The following is a 22561-nucleotide window of genomic DNA, read 5'->3' on the forward strand; positions in this document are numbered from 1 at the left end:
GTTACAACAGATGAACAACCTTTATCATTATTATTAATGTTCACAAGCAATTTAGAGCTCATTTCTACAAAAAACGTGAGTTTATCCGATAACAAACTGAGAACTTGATGAGTTAACAGATATCAGCGTCTAGCAATCGCACAGATACCTTGATCTTCATCTCCTCGTTGGCTGCGAGAGAACGCTGTTTGGCATCCTGAGCTGCACGGAACTCCTTGGCCGCGTCGTAACGCGCCCCAGACGAGGGAACAATGACAGCGTAGACCCCATCGATAGTGGCGACCACTGGTGATCCGTAAAGGTCTTTCCATGGTATCTTTAGAGTGAGCTTCTCTGCAACAATAAATTTCGAAACGTACGAATTAATTGAATGACTCTTTAAAGGCAGTATATGGCACGAGCAAACAAATGGTTACTGTCACTACGATACCAATAAGACCATCAGTCAGACTGGAATGCTAAATTGTCCTTAAGAGTTTTTCGAAGTTTGATTATTACTTTATATAGTTGATAAGTACACACAGTTAGGTAGATACACTCTTTCGTTTTTTAAACAAGTTTTTAAACAAACTGTATACCTTAAAGATTACTCATTTTGTCCACTCATAATTCTACAAACAATTTTTAGTTCGGTAGAAAGAAGCCGATCGAGTAACAATGCAAGCCAATTGTTACCTAACAAGCTGTTTTGCAATTTCAATATATTTACTATAATTTGATAATATTTGTACTAGAGGCGTGCATAGTCGGTCATTTGTGATTCACTGCGCAGGTTACAGACTGCAGCTAAATTTTAAAGCATAGGATTTCCCGATATGTCTTTTTGGCCCGTAGGGCCAGTTATATTATTTACATACAGTTGAGTGCTTCCTTTTTAAAGCGTTAGCATCAGAGATTTTCACTGGTCTGCCGATTCGCCCTTGCCTTCATATTGTGTACCCGAAGCAGGTATCAATGGCCTATGTAACAATTTATCATAGAGGCTGCAGTCATAGAATGTCTATCGTGAAAAATGCGAAGTGGAAGCTCTTGAAATGCGTTTTTAAAATATAGCCTATGATGTTTTGCGAAATAGGAAGTGTTGAAGACTACTAACCCTAACTTGCCCCTATTAGCCTCTTGCTACGAGACAAACGATAACCAGTAGCTAACCTAGAATTACGAAAGAAGCCAAATTCATAATAAAACTTTCCGAAAATCAGTTACGCTATCTCTACGTGTTATGGTGCTCGTTTGCCAGCTTGCGGCAAACGATAGGTTGGCAAACAAATCGTGGTCATAATATTGTATAGGCTACTAGCCCATTTAAGTTCAAAAGCGATGTCTAAATCTAACAACACGCTCCCGCAATCCTTCAGTCAATATCAAAGAACCATGCGTTTCGCATGTTGGAAAGGCGATGTTTTAGTGAAAAGGAGTTGCTCACAAAAACATATGTTCGCTATATAAGTTGACGTCCACGTAAAAACGATTCGTTTAAGTTAAATTCTCGCTTATTTTTCTTTGGAACTGATCTATATGAATTGTGAGTAATAAATGGTAGGTGACTGTTGACGTGCTAAAAGTGTAATATGTATGGACCCATATTCGAATATGCCGTTTTCATCCTTAAAACAGATGCTTTATACATTCCAGTTCACTTTAGTTGAATTGAAAGTACGTCTTAAACAGGCCGTGTAATCTAAAGTTCGTTTACGAAATTAACGACGATACAGGTGAGTTAAGGTATCTGATCCGGTCGACATCCTGAACAATCTGCAGGTTGGTACAAAAAACTGATCTAGAAGATGACCGGACTTTCCTACTTAATTTGCTGCCTTTGTCTAATCTGACCGAATCTCTCGATCGCCGGTTAACTATTAGGTTATACGCACACCTCACTAACAAATTTGATATCATAACAACGGCACCTGTTGCTGTTGTTTAACGTTAACGAGATACAAGTGCTTCATATTGAATTCACGTGAATTGTACCAAACTCCGGTTACGCATAAGAATGACAGTAAAAGAGAGAGAGCGGCCAGCCAGCTTTAAGAATCAGTCAACCTGTCGTCAACCCACTGATCGTAGTGAGTACTCAGCTTATAGAATACGGCTTAGCTTCAGAAAAAAGCTTAACATTACTCCTTACAATGATCGATTCGTACCATCATGCTCGCACTTTTACTAAAATGAACGGCGGAGTCACCGCAAAACCAAGGTACCATTAGAACGCGAAGGCAATATACAATCGCGTGCCACCCACTCAATACGCTAGGTGAGTAATTAATAACTATACCGAACAGCTAAGCCGGTCCGGACAGTAACAACACTAATGGCTGTCAGCAAGAGGCGACATTCGGAAGTCGGTACCGCGGACTTGTGAATCTTTTGGAGGGAAGGAAGGTTATCGCGAGAAAAATTGCCGCCCCTAAACTAGGACTTCTCGGGCCTTTAACACTTGACGCAATCTTGCTAGTGTTATCGTCAATGGCATATGAGTGGAACGAGAGACCGTCAGTCAGAGAAGACTAGAAAAACAGCACAGATGTATGTAGTAGGAACTCTCTGAACTAGAACCTTAACGTCACGAAGAACCTTAGCGAGAACGCGTAGAACTCTTCGCTTATCTCCTTTACTTCCCAGCTGTTGCGGTCTAGCTCATACATAATCCGCTATAGCAAAAAGGAGTGCATTGCAGATCTCCGTTGCGAGCTCGAGAGCAGGATTTTCACGTGGCCGTACGGGCCCACACTGATAGTGGCCTCAACTAGCTTCTACACAAGAGAGTTAGACGACAAAGTATCAACAATTATAGCGAACGAAAGTGAGCATATGGCGAATCTGCAACATATCGCACACTAGGAGCGGCGAATTTTCTTAAAGACTGGCAGTCGAATAAAAAGTGGGTTAACGGGCAGAGTTTAGTAGAACTATTTACAGTTTTCCACAAGTTAAGCTGTAACGTTTCTGGGAAGAAAGTTTGCGTTGCCAGTGCGGTGTTGAGAAATCGTTTTGCAAAGCTCTAAGGTAAACTCGAATGTTCTTGGCCTAAAGCTTCGACAATTATTGATTGAAAGGCACTAGAGACTATCTCAAGGAGATACAATCTCCCTCTAAGCGTCAAACTGCTATCACAAAAAATAGTGTTGGCAGACAATAAAATTCCCGAATAGGCTATTTTTGTTTTTCTTTGTGCTACAGTACAGTAGATATTTCACATTTATAGGTAGACTCTACTATAACTATAGTTCCTTAAAAGGCAATCAGATGTCAAAGTTTCGAGTACGGGATAGACAGTGCTTAATATCAACGGTTTTTCGGTAACCTGTTATGGTTACTTTTAGGGTGCCTATTCGAAATGTTAATGTGTGGTGCTAAAAATTAATAAATAAATTGTTTATCTTCATAATTTTTCAAGATAATGCTGGATTTTGGTAATATATATAAGCCCCCTGTAAACCTACGCATTGTTCAGCTATCAAAATCATAACGATGTTCTTATTAGTGGTTAGCTCTATTTTTAACTTTTTTTTAGCTATAACATGTATAGATCTACAATGAAGAAAGAGACCGAATAGCTAGCTACAAGAAAAACATCTTTTTGTCTGTTTCCTAAAACAAAAATACGCTCTTACTAACTAATATAGTTCACTTTATCAATATTTCCTCGACAATTCCTCGTCTCAATAGGCGATTATTATCTATTTATTTATTTGATGAGTGCACGTAAAAACATCGGACACGAAGTTCACCTCGTAGTTTCAATTCCTACCCAAGCCCAGTTCTGGGGTTTATATTGATGCAGTGTAGACGAATACATTTACAGCATCCATTGAGCGTCGTCAAACAGTTCTTAAATGGAAGATAGTGTTCCTTCTTGAGGCGTTCTTCAACTGCGGCTGCCTTTGACTAGCCACGATTGGAAAAACCTGGTCGCATGACGGCGACGCCCTCATTCGAAGTACCGCCAATATTCGAATCAATTCCGACCCTTCTTTTTACTACGTCTAGATCGAGAGGTGAAACGGGTCGCGGCCTTGGAGAGATGGCAAATGTATTTGTTGATTTATTGGCCATTTCAACCATTATGGGAACCATTAACAGTCGAAACTGATAGCGAAACGCGAACAATTGAACTAAGCAGCACTCCAAAGTGAAAAACATGCAAATAATTGGTATACGAGTAGCTATAAAAGCCATAAAACGATGTTATATTGGCTCCAAATTGGCACATTGGTTATATTGGCAACGCTTAACAACCTGGTCAATGACTCATGCCTAAACTGCAGATGATCGAATCGTTCTACCCTATCTGCTGTAACAATATATAGGCGTAGTAATGATCACAAACTTGCGTTATCATAACGTAGCTTTGTCCACCCGCAACGTCCACACAGATAGTATATACGTATGTCATAGAGGGATATCCATCTAGTTGCAATCAATTTCAAAATAGCTCCATTTAATACATATGAAATTCTATTTAAATAAAATTAAGATCGGCTTGCTTGGGTTTCATCACGACGCTCAATGTGTGCCATTTCATAGTGGCGCCTATTTCTTCTTCAACTCTATCTTATAGTCGTCCGTAGATACATTTGCTTTCTGGGTACCTAAATAAATAAATATAAGTGAAGCGGATTGAATCTGGACTATTTCACGTTATCCCACTTTCCGAAGCGATCCTTCAATAACGCAACGATGTTGTCAGCCATCCTGCTTATCCTTGCTCACGGTGGCATATTTTTCTGCAGAATGGGGCGTCTGTGCCTACACATTTCCAACGTGGGGTCAAGTACATGTGAAGAAATGGCCAAAAACTGTGTGAAGCGAGTTTGTGAAATTGTGTGCGAGATTTCAGTACGTGGTGCGCGTAGAATATTCTAATTACTCAATGTGCGGGTGTGTCGGAACCCAATAAATTATTTTTATTTAAGATGAAAACCCGTCGAGGAGGCAATGGGAAGTTTCCAACAGAAGCAAATCACCACGTTCGAAAATCGGTAGTAGGGGGTTTATTCAGAGTGGACGAAAGTATTTACTATATCGCACTTCTAACAGACGGCAGGCTATTGTGATTCGCTGTCTATTTTCTAAATATACGTGGCGTTTACTGGTTATCGTTCAGCTCTACATACACCAACCATCGTTGTGTTGTTTATAAGTCCTTCCAACATTTGCCATAGAATACATTTGTCTAGCACACTTCAATACACACATTGTGCTCTTTGCGCTCACTGAACCGACTCAATGACGAAGCTTGTGCAATAGCAACACTGACGACGGCGGCGACTGCGATAGGAATTTTGAGCTCGATTAAATGGACAAATAGATGGTAATTCGGTATTATCTTAGTGATGCATCGTTTTGATTCGCAAGACCCTCAGCGCTGACGTGCGCGCAATACTAATTCTGGAACCGGACGCCGAGCGTACCAAAGACCGTCGCAAAATTTTTGAAGGATACAAGTCGACGAATACAAGGATTGCAAGTGGACGAATGGCAAACTTTGCTACGATACCTTTGCAACATTTACGATGTTCGTTACCAGCGTCGCCTTTCATCGGAGGAACAGTAGCTCACTAATGGGGACTACAGAAGGAGTGTGTCACCTATACCTGGTCCTAGGCAGTAGTATACTACCTGGTTTGTCCGCCCATCGTCAATCCTTATTGCTGGAGAAAGGGGCGTTGTATAACTAAGAGGAGTTTTAATAACCGGGAATGAAACTGCTATGCTGACAATACAAACCGATAAATAGCTCGACAGACTAACGGTCGAATCAGGCTGGAAAGTGTGTCCCGCGCGAAGGTTGGCAAGTTTGCCGGCATCAATACAGGGTAGCGATAGCTGTATGATGCCACTGGCGCCGATGTCTGCGTGTTTTGTGTAACTTTTGTTCGCTCATACAATAGCTTTCCATCCCCTTAGTCCTTTCGAATCCCCGAGTGAGGAAACAAAAGCCAAGCAAACGCTTACTGAGTTTGCTTTGGAACAGTTGGAAGAAAACCGTTATCTTTGAGGCTAACAGCAGAAACGAGTACGTGACGTAAAGGGACGTTGGTAGTCTACAAGCATTGCCTACTGCAATAGGGATCTTATAGAGACAAAAGTAACACGATAAAACGAATGCCAGTCGGGTTTACAGACGTGTTCACAACTAACGTTCTATATACGAAGGAACACCTGCTTCATATGCTATGTTGTAGTAGGTACATAGAGCTGTAGAACTCGCGAAGACGATATATTGGTGGTAGACACGGTGCTAGTAAAATAGAGAACAATTGTGATACTTGAGACAGGTCTCCTGCTTTCACAAGGTACGACGTCGCTGCCAGCGACTAATTAACTTGTCTAAGATTACCTATACGCTTAAACTGCAAAACAAATGTTTCGTTTATCTGCTTCGAGGGAGTTGTTTAGCGGTATCAATCAATAATCAATTTGTTTTTATCTAGCAACCTATATATGTATGTAGATATACACACACACACAGCAAATATATAGCGAAAGTATCGAAACTTACTGATGAAGCCGTATGTTACTCGGAACGGCACATTGAGGTCGTCGAGTGCTGAGGGCTTGATGGTCAGATCTGTTAGATCCACATTCCCTGCAAAGCGCAATCAAGAAAGAAGAATATTGATGTACGTATTGGCATAACGATTCATGAAATCTACTTTGTCTTTTTTCAATAATTAATTGTATAGGCGAAAGCACAATAATTTAGGCGATATTCACTGATTTCAGCATGACGGAGAAATTTTTATCTTACGAAGTGTTTGAGGGCCAAAGAGTTCCATGTTCTATAACGAGCTGCGAAGGCTGTATTGAAAAGCTTATAAAAGCATTTAAATAATGCTTCGTTCGTAGTTCTTAAGATAAAGAAAGTCAACTGGCTTCGGAACGGACTGGTACTCCAAACAGAAGCGCTGTAAAAGCAGCCTAGCTCCAGCAAGACCCTACAATACCAATCGAGCATAAGTAACAGTTGCAGGATATACAAGCACGGCCATGCCACGTCGAGCTACTAATTAAATTAATGAAGCCTCGTCCTTCGGCATACGCGTCGGTTCATCTGTCTCGGTACCTGAAAGGGTAACGGGCCTGCTTGCATTGCTTTGCCATAGCAGACATTCGCAAAGTGAACGCGCAGATGAACCTCTGCTAAAAGAACTGCCAATGATACAATTATTAAGCTACTGTAGATGTCGACCCTTGCTCCGCCAGGTGGCAAATCCAACAAGCTCTTCGTACCCAGCTTTAGGTTAGGTTGCCACCTTCAGTGAGACGAAGAAAGAACAAGCTGACATTGCCGACGACGACGACAAGGTTTCGATTGTTTTGATGTTAAGAAAAAGAATCCAATGATAGATGTACGTTGCGACTCATCCAAGCCGACCCGGCCTTTCGATATGAATAAACAACTATCGATACATTGGTGGTTGATGTCTCGCCACATCATATGATTACATGCTTGCACATAGAGAATACACGTAACATGTGACACGCATAATACATGTCAGGAGGCCCAGGAGAATTACAACATTTCTTCCCATAGTTCCCACACAAGTACGTGATCCCTCTTATCGTTGCTTTTCGGTTTTTTGCGAGACTAGTTAACCTATTTATCGATGAAAGTAAGAGCACACTTCAGTAGGACGTCCTGTTCTCGTCTTCGACGTGGCCTAAAGGTAAGGATCCGTCGTTTCTCGGCTGATATTCGCTTGACGATTTATTTTACAAGAAACTCATCGATTCTTCTGCTCCTTACTCATTCTGCTGCTACCAAGCAAATAAAATAGCATACTGGGTTGGATTTGCATATCGGAAGCTCATTCAAGAACCCCAAAATTGTAACTTAGCGTAAAAACATCTGAATCGTTCTCAGAGAGTTCTGACCCATGGGAAAGATTTCTAAGAAGCACTCGAAAAACAATTTGATATCTGACTTTTAATATTCGTTTTACAAAGACCACACGTCTCTCAGCAGGTCGAATGAGAAAGCTGTCGCATAAATTCCCTCATTCCCATGAGACTGAAGGTATGACAGGATTGAAATTGCTAGGGGAGCATTATCCTGTACATACTTTAGTAAATTGTCCCGCATCTGAACATGAAATTACCACTACATTCCTGTTCCAAAAAATGTTCGTAGTAACTAGCCACGTTTTTGCATTATTATTACACCTAAATTAGGCAACTGCTGGAGCGAGTTTCGAGTATTAGACGGTAATTCTGGCCGCCTGGCATGCTCTGAACGTACACCTCTTTGCTAAGCTTTCCTGTGGTTACCATGGATAAGGTCCTACTTGGCTACCCAGCGAAAAGCTTTGCTTATTATAAACATCCGCCCGCCAATCGTAAAGGCTAAGCTTGGCTTTACTCTAGAGCCGATATTCCAATTGGGGTCGGCAATATCAGCCGTTGCAGGACCACCAGGCTTCAGAACAAGTCATGGTTTAGAGGATAGCCTATTTTTTTACTCGGCAAAATCAAGAAGTACAGAACCAAAGCGAAAACTGCGTTCCGCCTTCATACTATTCTTCCGTGTTTTGCTAAACAAACTCTATTTCTCTACAAACTCATTCTGAAGAGAGTTGTTTTCAATCTCAAAATATGCTAGAATACTTAAGTATAAGAATAACTGTAAAAGACAGAAATTTCGAGATTTAAAAAGAATGCATGTTGCATTCCTTATTAGTTTAGCAGAGGTACCGCAATTAAAGGCTAAATCCGTTCTGACCTAAGCGTCAAAAGGCGAAAAATTGGTCATATGGACAGAACCACTAAAACAGCAATTTTAAGGAAGCTACTCGTATATTCATGCTATTATAATATGAATAGTCTCGCTATGTGACACTCGAGTTTCAACTGATTCTGAATTAATCTTATACGAGCTATAACGTAAAGATCCTTCTAGTCTAGATGTAATCTAGAACAGAAGTACTTAGCCATTTCTGTCTTATGGCTTAGTATTTTTTCGAAGTAATTTCGAAGCCTTGGCTTATATCTAGCCGAATAAATTCGCGGAGACATTCTTTGTCTTTGTCGATAGTTTGACAAAGGTGTTATGCTGATTTTTACCAGCATAGGAGGGAGGGAGAAGTCACATGGATGATTATAAAAGGCTTGTGAAATTTTTACGTGAAAAAACGAAAGAATCTGTCGTGTTAAATATTTAACAAATCACAAAACACTAAAAAAGCTTACGAAGCCAAGCCTTTAAAAACGTAACGACTTCAGACGACTCACATGTAAGAGCGAGAAATTTTACAGAACTAGTCACTATATAGCTTGAAGTAAAACTTTTTATAGTTTTTTTCTTAGGAAATGAATACATTGCCATAACATAGCCAAGTTAGAACATCCTACAGAGAGATAAAGCCAAAATAGAAATTCTACAATTAGGGAATAAATAATATCAAAACGAAGCTCCATTAACTGCGTGGATTTGTCTGTTGTCTACATCGATAACTCAGCCTTGCTGTATAAACATCCATCTGAGCTAGCGTGTTTATGTTGGGCGGACAAATCCGATCGGCGAACTGCCAGCAGCATGCCCTGCGCAACATTTGACCTCTTCTGCTGAAAACGTCAGCGCAGTATATATCTCCTTGGTAATAGCAGTACTTAGCGCCAACAACAGTCTTGGGTTAATGGTGGAAGGTGCTTGTAATTAAACAGCATCAGATCTACTACTGAAACCAGCACCAGTCTCCCAAGCTCCAATCGAATGCAAATTTTGTTCTATTCGTTCAATGAGCAGTGACCGGATCCACGAGGCCAGAGTAGTCAGAACAATAAGAGACGACGCTTTGCCAACCAACCAATTTACGTATTTGATCGGCCTAAACAGATGACTCTGGCTAACTAATCAAGCTGGTACTAACAATAAACAGAATATACTACGGACTGTTGAGCAGCGCATAGCCGCAAATAGAACTATAGAGACTACTTATACCACAGGAGTCGACCATAGAGAAAGTTATTGTATTTAAGGAAGCTACGTTTGCAAACGCTGAAAACCTTCAGTGCTTTAACTGCTTAAGGGTCACTGCCCCTGCAGTAATCTTTACTTGTCAAACTTTCAACAGGTTCAAGCACGAATGTATTTTTCATTTGAGAACTACGTATAATTAATGTTGAATATGACTCATTGTTCGTGCATTAACCATTCCATAAAGAATATTGAAACAGTGCCTTAGTAAGCATTTTTCGAGCTTGATACATTATGGCGACATGGAAGCTTCCGAGCTCGTCACGACGACTACTCAGTGCAAACGTCACAAATTCGATTGCTCTCTATAGCGATCTGAACTGATATGCATGTGGCCAAGTTGGCCTGAATCTCAGTGTTAGAAGAAAGGTTGTGTAGTATTTTTTATCAACGCTGGGATTTTAAGAATAAATAGGCATTATCAAAAATATTAATAAATAAAAAAATTGTACATTTCTTTTGGTGTACCATAAATGCATTACTTTACATCACACGTCATTTCGGTCCTGGCTTCGCTGTCGCTAGGTTACCACTCGTAAACCCATCTATTTAACTCGCTTGAGAAGGGGGCCTGGTCTGGGTTGTTAATGCACATCCCTCGGCACGTTCCCATAGTAACCTAAACTAACAGACATGTGGTTACGCTGGTCCAAATCTGTTTGCAAAAAATATTGCTAATTCTTTTTACAAACATTGAGATTTTAATAACCAGGAAAATCCAGGAAAAATAACCACGAAAAGGAAGCCAGGAAGTGGAGCTTAGCTGTTCCCGTGCCGTTTTATAGGTCTTTGGGAAAACCCTAGATAAATCCAGCAAGACCTACTTCAGTTTGGTTCCTAATGAGGGCAAATCCTTGACGCTATACCTAAATAAAAGCATGATTCCGTAGACCTACTCACATAACAAGAACTTTATTTGAAGGTTCTTTTTGTGTGTAAGCAACAAACATTTTCATTGCTCCAATAGAAGCTTAAAAAAAAATAGGGATTCCATTGTAGCTCATGAGACTATAGAAGGTTGGGTTGAAGTAAGGAGGTCTGAAATGAACAGACAAGAATTTGCAAAAGTATCGATTCATCGTTTTTGATGATGAGGAACGCCTTCAATGTTGATTGGATGAATTGGATCGGTCAACAACCTTCCCATTCCACTCTTTCGCTCCACTATCTGTTTACTTCTCCACAGAGATGGACAACGCCCTTCTCCATGGAACAACGTATGGAACTTTATAGGTTCAGGCTTGAAAGTTGAATATTTCAGTCGAAAAACAGCTTCTGCATTTCCGGCATCTACTTTATTTCGCCTCTGGCCAAAAGACATTTGTACTGTGTGCAACACGAACACTGACAGAGAACGCTTTGTTTAAAAAGACGATATCTTGTACCTAGGAGACGTACTCCCACTGCGGGCAGCAAGCAGAGATCGACAAAGGCCTCATTTGACAAACGATTCGCAAATTCACATCTATTGTGAGGTTTTACGAGAAATGAAGAGCCTGAGCGCTTCATAAACTGGGTGAAAAGCAGAAAGCAATAAGACTTCTTATTGTTTCTTGATATTTCGATCTCCTCTTGAAAGAGACCATGATTTGCATTTAGTAGAACCAGAAGAATTTTATATACGGAACAATTCGTAGGACAAACGAGACGGTTAACAAGCACAACTGAACGGTCCAAGTACCTCAAATAAACGAACCTCTTCCATCCAATAACTAAGATCATCTTTTTAAACGGTCTTACCAGACCACACATGGGGGTGGACATTAAAACAGTCCTAAAAGAGCTTTTCAGTGAAAAGTTCTCTCTCTCCATCATACTCTACGACTTCGCGTCGATAGGTTATGGCCTTTCTCGATTACTGGAAAATGATATTCAAAACAGCATCTATGATAACAAAGAAAGCCTCGAGCAAAATTCCAATAAATTCTTCAGCCCCAGCACATCAATGCTATTACAGGAGCCGCCAGAGGCATTGCCATCTCGTCATAGAGAACATTGGCCGACGGCCTTGGCAGAATCTAAAATAATGCGCACTTGTTTTTCTAGACTTATTACTCACTTCTCATAGGAAGTCAATCAGCTCAATCTCTTCTCTGCTATCATTCAGTTTCGATTTGCCCGTTTATCTATTCAAGCCGCCAGGCCAACGCAAAGCCTGTATCTTACCTCGCACAGACAGTGTGAGACACTTCTAAGCTAGACCGGTCTAATGTGTTTCAGAGTCAAATTTAGCCCCGTGAGCTAGCCAGCCAAAGAGCCTATGCATATACCAGGCGATGAGTAGCTAAGAGTTTTGTATGGTACAATTCGTTGGATTCAGGTGACACCACGGCAACCAAAGATTTCAAAAGGCATTAAATTTGCTTTGCCTACTAAACGAACAAATCTGTGCAGAATGAACTAAGTATTGAGGGGAGGTAACCAAAACTGCAATGTTGTTCCTTTATAATTGGAGCTCCTACTCTTTTCTTATATGGCGCCGGCAGTGATTTGCATTGATGCACTTGTCGTACCAACAACGAACGTACCACGAATCGGTCGAACTCTGAAATCGGCGACCGATGAATCGGTTAATTAATCGAGATCCTGTGCGCGCGGTTACGTACTTTTATGCAATCTGTAGCCACGCGTTATCAGCCGTAGTTATCGGTAGGTTTTTTATTCGCTAGCCGGAGTTTTTACCAGTTATTGCGATAACCAGATCGGCTAAGTCCTATTGAAATTAAGCACGATTTAGCCGCAGTCTTCATAAAGTAATATATGACGATCAAGATATCATGACAATATATACGGAGCAATAAAACCATTCGTTCGAACAAAATAGTGCCGTTACCCGATCAATATTTACAAGCTACCACCCTTCGTCTGTAAAGTGCTTTATTTTTCTCCAGTCATCATACCTTTCAGCGTAGCCACCTATGAGCCTTATGGTGAAAGGCTTGCTGTTTGGGACGCAATTGTAAAACACTTAAATAAATTATCTATATTATTAAGGAGCGTGGCAGTAATATACCGAGTGTGTTGAGTTCGAATTTACTTTTAACCCGAGTAAATACCGTTAAGCTCCATATGCTTAACTATGTCTAGCCTGCCCTCTAAATGCATCGAATGTACTGTCCTATAAGATACTTCATTTTAGACATTTTAGATACACGGGCATGATATAAGTAACTATTTTAATAGTTTTTGAATATTCACTGCGTAACTTCTAAAACGATTTGCATATATGGACATAAAATCTTTGAGTGATTGTCACAACACAACATGATCTTCATAATCTTTCATAGTTCGTACCGAAGGACGCATACATACATAACACGCACTTGTCTAGTAAGAAACAAAGCTACGTAACAACCTACTTAGTCAATAATTATCACTATGTCAGATATTACATGCATATATAGCAAGCAGCTAGTAAAAATAAATTAATTTAACATACATCTGTAATTGATCATAGACCACTTATTCATAGACTTTTCGCCAGTTTCTTCGTTATGCCTACATCAGGATCGATAGCAATGAAGCGGGTCCTATAGAGATATTTCTGGTTCAATATAATGGGTGACCTACCTCGCTTCGTGCTCTTAGGCCCGCTTCAGAGGCAAAAAGCCGGTCGCTACCAATGACTTGCCTGGTGAACAATCAATACATCACCGCCTATGCGCTACATACGAAATAATGATTTCTCCCGCACGATTCGTTGTCTTAAGTTAACACCTTTGTGCATTAGTTCACACGAGGTGGCAGAATTGCAATTGCGCAAATCCGGGATAGTAAACGCGCGCAACGTGTTTAAGACTGGAACTTTATTCGGGGTGGATGACGGATACTGACTACCACAGTTTTATAGCATAGTAGACCTGTGTTTGCGGAACGCACTCAAAGTAGACGGCGCATAAACGTAGCAAAACAAGCTTCTTTCATAAAAAAAAAAATTAAACTCTATTTGAGTTTAATTGAATGGCTCTACACCAGTAAATCACTTCTTTTTCGAACAAATACGTGGAGATCGGCGCAGTCCATAAGGCACTAGTATCGGACCGCAATCGCAATGACAATTTCAAGAAAACTTCAAAAATTTAAAAAAAAATCTGCTAAATTGCGAAAATGTCGTAATTTCGCACTTGGAAATCACGCCATTTCCCTATATGTCGATTAACAAAAGATAGCGAGGCTGATTTACCATTAGGAGAGATTGCTAACGATCGAAACTATGCCCTGTTCTTAAAGTTTCAGAAGAAAAGGTTATGTTTTGCAATCGCTACATAAATCAACCAAACGTACACATACAATTCCCTTTCATAGAGTACTCTATTCACAAGAGACTTGTTCGCACATATATGTACGTAGTCGCGCGCAGAACTTTCTTTTGTGATCTATCTACCGGTCGCTTTTAGGCTATAATCACTTGAAAATGATAAGCTTTCTCTAGTGACGACAGGAAAAAGCTTGACACGCGCCTAAACATACACAACATACATCGTGTTGTAGCTCTGGCGCTCAGCCCAAATAGACTTCAACTGGATACTGGCCATATAAAAATCTTGACCCAAATGTTTGTAGCTTACATTAGGATAAGTTTTATTTTTGTTCCTTTGTATTGTGGTGTTCGCCGCTAATATTTCCCTAAACACTGCTGTATTCGGCGGCGTTCATTACAGCAGAGAACTATCGACCTCCCTTCGGCTCCTTTCGCCGTAGCTTGCTTTTCTTAACCACTTAATGATGGCTGAAGAAAACGGCGCCACAATGCAAAGCTAAGCTGTTTCCTGTTAGTACCACACCAGTGTCACGCCGTGGTGTCATCTTCCGCTTGAGCCGCTAATCGACCAGGGCCAAGGGATACGTACAACTCAGCTCGTCGTATAATGCATAGCTACCCACGCACCTCCGCGAAAACATGAATTAATACATGAGACACACAAGCGAGCGCAACAAGACGCCAACGAATACTGACCTTGACTTGTTTATTGATATCATTGTAAAATGCGCGTGACGATTTCAAAAGATACAGCATATAGAACGGGCTTTGTCCAATGCTGGTGCTTCATTGAACAAATCGATGAAAACAAGCCTGGCTACTAGGAGTATTGCTGGACAACAAAAGAACTCCTCGCGCATCACGCAATTTATTTTTATGCCTACTTGCAGATGCATCATCCCCTATACAAGATCACTACATTACAAGAAATAAAAAGACGGACAAGATCCTCTGCTTGTTCTCGTTGATTCCTCAGTAGCTCGGATGCAAGTGAGCTTTGCATTGTACATAAGCAATTAGAGAGCTGTTAATAGAAAGAATACAGGCCGTGTAACCAGCCAACCTTACCGGGCCTCAGTATTTTTGTGTCTATATTCTTTCAAGCCATTAGTGGTCTTCACTTCAAATGAACACATGGTACGTTTGCTTTTTTTTTACTGGGAGAGTAACATGCGAATACAAACACGAAAGGTCAGTGTCCTGGAGCGTCTTGATAAATATGGTCCTTTATCAATTGAGCAGAACATTGCAGGCTCACTGTATCTATGCGACATATTCTTCGTAACCCTTTATCTTACCAACTATCTTAGATACTACATTCGAACATATCTGCAGCAGCACTGTGGTTCAAAAACACTAGCCTTCGATTTACTAAAATTAAAGTAGGAAAGGCCTTTGCCCAAAGTATCGTGATGTACAAGGTCAAGCGGGTCGGCTCACCTCGACGTCTTAAAAACGTGGTGCTAAAGCTTTGTCCTTCGAGATGTGGTAGGTAAGTGGCCACTTGGCCGTCATCAACAGAGGTTTGTCAGCATCATTCAGTTATGACCAAATAAGAGAGGCCTTTAAGGTATAAGACACTGCTCGAATAATCTAAGCAGCTAATCAACTTTATTTCTCCAACACTGCGGGCGACATCATGCGCCGGCCTTGTCTGCGCACATCTTAGAAGGGCAATGTTATATTGCCCCATATTAATCAATGGTTCAGCTGAATTGAATAGACGGATCTAAATGCTGCAAAGAAGTTAATTCCAACAACGATGAAGCTTAATAAAGCAAAATTTGAAACATTACAAGAAACGCTTTACAGAGATCTACCTAGTGAACACACAAGGAGTGAAGCAAGCAGTGTTTATCCCTATAAACTTGTCACTTGGTTAATATTTAACTTATGAGATAGAGGCTAGTCTGATTAGTAGAACTTGCATACCGTTTGAAAGTGTGCCGTTACGCGATTCCGCATCTCTTTTGGAAGAATGCCGCGACGTTCCGCCAAAACTTAATAGTATTAGAATTTCTCACGACATGACATTTTCATTGGTGTTAATCGAATATCGTGTGCAAGCTAGCTCATCGAAAGCGAGAACAATCCGATCTCAGTGATTTTATCTCTTGCTTCGGTCTACAATTATAAGAAAATTGAGTGAATTGAGCCACAGATATTTCAAAATGTCCTTTCTTTTTTTCTAACAGTTGGTCTTCTTGTATCTGTCGACCAATACGTAGCGAAATAACGTAGCCTTAGCTCGACTATTAATTACCTATCGACTATGAAAAAACCACCAGAAAAAGTATGACCCAGAAGACTCTCAGAAAAATTACTGCGGCGAAAATACAAGCTCAAAACAAGTTTGTACCATAAAGCCTTATGAGTGTTACGAGGCGATCGATACTTTTTTACCGAACCAAGTATAATAATACTGTGCTTCAAGGTAAGGTGTACAATATGAGACTGCAACGCGAAAGGGACGCAGATGGTGTGGTTACTACAAAATAATTAGGATTTATGGCTGTATCCAACTGCCGGTTTCTCAAACCAACACATTACGTGATGCTTCTAAGTTCCGTCGTACGCGTATTTTTTACATTTTATTGCTGCTGCTGCTACTGCAACTATTATTATTACTGTTGCTACTTCTTCATATACGAAGTGAATGTCTGTGACGGCTCCACGGCAAAATCGTCATAATCTTCAACGACACCACCGTATCCCTATTAAATGTTCTAGAGAACTCCAGCAGAGCTGAATCACTAGTTACGTCATTAGATCATCGTTAAATCGCATTGACATAGAGCCAATAGTCCTTTATGATATCGACTGTACCATGTATTTATTGTAATCGGGGCTATTTGGCTACAGCCTTTTTTTGGTAGCACTGATCACTTTTACACATGGCTAAAAGTATGTAGTTTTTGCTATATTGGAAATCAATGAACAAATACGTGAAACTCGATTATAGCATGCGCTAAGTTCCGGCGACGTCAATGCAATCAGCGGAAAAGGCTATTGTAAAGCAATACACTGATTTCAAACGGGGCAGCCTGAATATTTGACGGCTTGAAACATAATTTCGTTCAGCAACGACAACAGCAATACTTATATCTACGTTTGTACTGTCCTAAGTGGCGGCTTGCTTATAACGACAACGGGATTTTCGTGTTATCAAAAGGTAACGACAAACACATCCATATGAATCCGGGATTCAAAAGCGCCATTTAGAAGCACTGTGTGAGTGCGCTACGCCCCAATATATACATATATGCACACAGTGACTACAGCAGGTTTCTGGCAGCCAATTTTAGTTCTGCCGAAAAATTTTTCCCTAATTAACAGCAGCTCCTGAAGGAAGAACAAGAAGAAGCAAGAAATCATGCGAAACAATGTTCGACTATCTGCAGTGGAAGCGTATATGAAACGAACTAAAAGTTCCACAGAAATGAGCGACGGCGTCATTGACAGAACAGGGAACATCATAGCGATCGCCACGGCAGCACAGATCTGAGGACTGTGTTGCTAAGGGCTTCAGAGTCGGCACTACTAATGACCGTGGAAAGGGTTGGCAACTAGCCCGTAAGCGTTCCGCCAGCAGGCGTCCATTGGCTCTGTTTGCGCCACGCCTGTTCATCAACGAGCTAAAGCGGAAAAGTACGACGACGAGTTTCTACTCAAATTTCAAAATGACAAAAGCTGCAAAAGGGAAGTATAAATATCAATGGTGAAAAACGATCATTGGTACGAAGTCACTATTCAGCACGGCAACGCCCCCAACACTACTATAAACTCTAATACGCAACAGATGTCGGCATAAAGATGATATGGAAGTCTGTGATTTTCTAATGCTTTTATTTTCCTAGTCGATTAATTTAGTAGGGTTATGCACAACGAAAAAAAAAAAAATTAAAATAATTTTGAGTAAACCTATTGGCAAGATCTGCGAATATTAGCAAAGGGATATTGTCCGTGGTTCATTGCGAAGAGTATCACATTAACGCCAACTAATATCAATCGGACAGATCCGATCTGGTAGAGACCCAAAATCGAAATATGAACATCTTTTTTTTTATATAGCATATGTCATCATGATGCTTTGCGTAAGCTTCAGCTGTTACGACGAAATGCAATACAATGAACATAAGTCGAGATAGCTTTTAACCGAATCAGCGTCTTCTTTGTCTGCCTTCGACAACTAGATCCATCACGCTAATTCAAAACGTATCATAAACCAATACGCAGAGTTTAATTTAGTTTATATGGTAAGCGTAACTGTACTCCACATTTAGCTGTCTGAGATACAGGTCTAGTAGGTAGTAGCCCTAGATAATGTCATATGGAATATAAATCGGCAGAACGAGATGCTCTGTCGCATTTGTTTGCAAACAAAAAAAATGAACTAATGAATACGCATGACAAAGGACACCATTTGAAAACATGTTGGCAAAAACGTTGGAAGAACGTTGAACACTGCCTGCTTGTTATAATGGAGAACTGACAAAAAAAATTCTGTCCCTGAAAAAATTATCAAATTCAAGTAACACACGAAAAGTTGGCTCATCCAATAGGTTATTTTTCACGTGATTTTTACCTTAGTGCCTATCCATGTACTCAGAAAAGCTGAAACAGTACTTTCAAAATCTCTGCATTAATCGCGCATGACGGCTGTTTGTCAAGTCACCATCGTTAACCAGTCATCTCAGGGGAGTATATTATGCCTGCAGGCGTTTTCGGTTTGCCGAGTGTCCTCTACTGCTGCAAACTAATTGTGTGCTTGATATCTGGATAGCTAGAGGAAGCATTTAGCAACAGCCAAAACCTGTTGGCTACACGTACATGTGTAGATCAATGACTAATATACTTGCGCCTTTTAGAGCTGGCGTACACGCTGGCGTTCCACGTTCCAATATCGTCACACTAGATGTTTATCCGTATCTCCCAGTGGAATCGTACGCTTCAATAACAGTTGATGTGTCTATGCGCGTATTGTTTTTTCACGGCAGCTGAAACAGGTTCTGCCTTATGAAGTCAAAAAAGTCGCCAGTCACGAGCATGAAAAAATGAACCGCAGTCAAATTGCTGTGGCCATCACATTAGGAGCTGTAAAATAGCAGAGGTTACACACCTGTTCTTTTTCCGCACATTTCCACTAGCATAGAGCGGGCAGGCGAGCGGGAACGGTTCGGCGCCGTAAAAAGTAGGAACATCAAGCGGTGTCTGCCTACACAAACTCAGGATTAAGTATCCTGCTCTGACTCACCGATAAATGTAGTTTCATACTTAAAAGCAACTGACGTTTAGAGTCATTATTTATATGGTCTGTCGATTCTTTTACTCTATGCACTTACCTCCAAAAATGCCGATCTTTAGCTGCGAAGCGTCGAGATTCTCAACGTACGATCCGACAAACCGGTTGAGTACGTCAACGACAACTGACTCGAACACCATCTTGTAGGATGATCAGCAATGCCGTACCTCGTCACTGTTCTAATAATCTGTTTGATATTGATTAGTTTTTATAAGGTTGGCGACGGCACACGAGATGTTCGCCTGTTTGGCGGCGGGACACAGATCAGGAACTATCCTGAGCTGTGTCTAGCCGAATTCTCTGAATTAGTCACGTTATTACTTCCAGTTGTGAGTGTATTTTTCTGTTGGTGTTACTCTTCCCCTTCTAAATACCGTCTAACTCCCAGATTTGTCTTAGGAAGCAGCTACGCACTAAGCCCACCCCGCATCTTCTATCATATGCTTGCTATGTTAATTTCCCACATCGCTATGTTGTCTCTTCACGACTCGGTAGGCCAATCAGACTTGGATGGAATCTGTCCGAACAGAAAAAGCAGAGTCCAAACTCTATCGGCCCGGCCAATTTTCCGAGGGCCTCAACTGCTCCGACACGATATCTGTACATCGCACGCTTGAAAAAGGATTGCGACATCCATATCAGCAACTGTTGCACACAGACGAAGAAGCTGTGAGGGGGGTTTTCTCTAGCTACGACAAGGCACTTGCGTAAACAGCTTCTAGTAGGAATAACTGTTATTTTAAGCTCTAAACAGACACACTTCGCTAACGAAAAACCTAAGTTGAGTTCGGGTGGATACTGGGCGTTGTTGGCGGATGCTGTCGTTGCCTTCGAAACACGAAAAGATAGCTGGCAATCGCCGTAAGAATATGCACAATAATTAATAATAATAGTAATGTGAGATATCTTGTCTGAACAACGTGAGGGTGCTATTGCGAAGTGCACAATCATCTGTCTAGGGCTTAAAATAACAGTTGGTTTCTACTACAAGCTGCTTACGCGAGTATCTTGTCGTAGTTGGAGAAAAGCCCCTTACAGCTCCTTCCAGTTGCTGATGTGGGGGGGGGGGGGGGTCGCAACCTGTATTGTTAGATGAGCGCGTGCTTTCCTTTTGGCAGCCTATAATATAAAGATACCGTGTCGGAGCAGTGGAGGCCCTCGGAAAACAGGCCTGGGCCTTGGAGTTTGGACTCTGCTTTTTCTTTTTGGACAGCTTCCATCTGAGTCCGGTTGGCCTATCGAGTCGTGAAGAGACAACACAGTGATATGAGAAAACGTAGCCAGCACATGACAGAAACAGCACGCACGCATCTAACAATACAGATTGCGACCTCCATGAAGTAGCTATAAGGGGCTTTTCTCCAGCTACGACAAGCCATTCGCGTAAACAGCTTCTAGTAGGAATGACTGTTATTTTAACCTCTGAACAGATGATTGTATACCTCGCAATAGCACTCTCACGTTATCCAGGCAAAATCTCTCAAACTATCTCTTGTTACTATTATTATTAATTATTGCGCATATTCTTATGATGATTGCCATTTATCTTTTCATGTTTCGTAAGCAACGACAACATTTGTCATGAGATGGTAATTGCGTAGCACAACGCCCAATATCCGCCCGAACTCAGCTAAGATTTTTCGTTAGCTGCTGCTTCTTATCTACGATACGGCTGTCTTTTTTTATCGTGTAATTGTGCCTGTTGTTTTACGAACTGACAGACAGAGCGATACGGAAACACACATAGACAGGGAAAGATACACACACTAAAATACGTGACAGGACCACACGATGATGTGAAATTTCAACAGAACTTCTTAACACTGCGAGTTCCTGACCATCAACGAGCTTACTACAGCTGCACCACCTGCGACCCACACCGACACGCTGTCTAATGACGTGATCGTTCTCTATTAATAATTCAGCCAATGTTGGCAGGCAATGAGCCCGAAAGGTCCGTTTATCTGTCCGTCTTCGTTAGTTTATGCTTACTTTCGACTTCGCTGTTGACCACTATTACTCTTCTGCAATTGTTGCTAGGTCTGTTGCAGCGCGACCTAAAGTCGAAGCAGCAACAACTAGCAGTTACCACAGCGCTCCTGCAGAAGCCGCCAGACAAGCGTCGACGTTTGATCCCCTTTTGGTCTAGCCCATAGAGAGGTCGCTCGTATAGTCGTTTGGTCTCAGTCATCAATCTCCCAAAGAAGGCTAACCAAATAGAAACATTAGCGAAATAGCCGAACAACAACGACAACAACAGCAGCCATTAAGCTGATCGCGCACCGTGTCAACAGGCTGCTATAGACCCCACACACGTACACACCATAGTTACCTGATGTAGTAATATTCTTATTTAGGGGATGTCGTATGCAGCAACTTTCTGTGTGCCTAAATCAACGGGTCGCACTATCGCGTTTCGTACAGATTAGTTCGTCGACTGTTCATGTGGCAGCAGCAGCGGCGGCGGCGACTGCTGTTGCTAGTTGAACTAGTGTTACCGCACACGGAAAAAAACTAGCGCGCAGCTATCGCCAAACAAAAAGCAGACGATTTTCCATCGCAGCATGTATATGTGGAGAAAAAATCATGTCCTACAGCTAGTGATGCTCTTACCCATATTGGCTGTCTGCTAAAGGCGGTCAGCCGGTCACACATTTCAATCGAGAAAGTCTTCGTGATAGTGCTGTGGTGACACTTAAGTCGAAGGAAAGAGCTAAAAGGAGAACGATAGATAATAAAGTTAGGCAACCATATCGATAAAAAGGCATGGCGGAAGTACTCGAGCGTGGAGGGCGACCACACCTATAGAAACATGAAAATCAAATAAGCAATGGTGCGCACAGTCCCACTGGTCTATTGGTGTTTTTGCGTCACCTTCTATTGAAGGCGACAAACAAGATTAGTAAGCGGAAAATTTTAAAAATTCCCGCGGAATCGATCGGTGCCGAAAACTACTTGTTGTGCTAAAGTAATTTTTAAAAAATGAGTTCGTTATTCAACTACATCTGTCGTATGG

At 41.2% G+C, this 22561-nt stretch overlaps 1 protein-coding gene across 1 annotated transcript in view; it reads right to left on the bottom strand.

Moving 5' to 3' along the window:
* Positions 1–22064, bottom strand: part of Vps13 (vacuolar protein sorting 13C) — a 50074-nt gene extending 28010 nt beyond the window's left edge. The window contains exons 1-4 of the mRNA XM_022793440.2: positions 21311–22064; positions 19586–19732; positions 6509–6595; positions 149–333 (exon numbers count right to left, since the gene is read on the bottom strand). Of these exons, the coding sequence (XP_022649175.1) occupies positions 149–333; positions 6509–6595; positions 19586–19685 (372 nt within the window). The 5' untranslated portion in view covers positions 19686–19732; positions 21311–22064. The remainder of the gene's footprint in view (positions 1–148; positions 334–6508; positions 6596–19585; positions 19733–21310) is intronic.
* Between the last annotated feature and the right edge of the window lie 497 nt (positions 22065–22561).

This window comes from Varroa destructor, unplaced genomic scaffold, assembly GCF_002443255.2.
Source record: "Varroa destructor unplaced genomic scaffold, Vdes_3.0 BEIS01000002.1, whole genome shotgun sequence".
NCBI lineage: Eukaryota > Metazoa > Arthropoda > Arachnida > Mesostigmata > Varroidae > Varroa > Varroa destructor.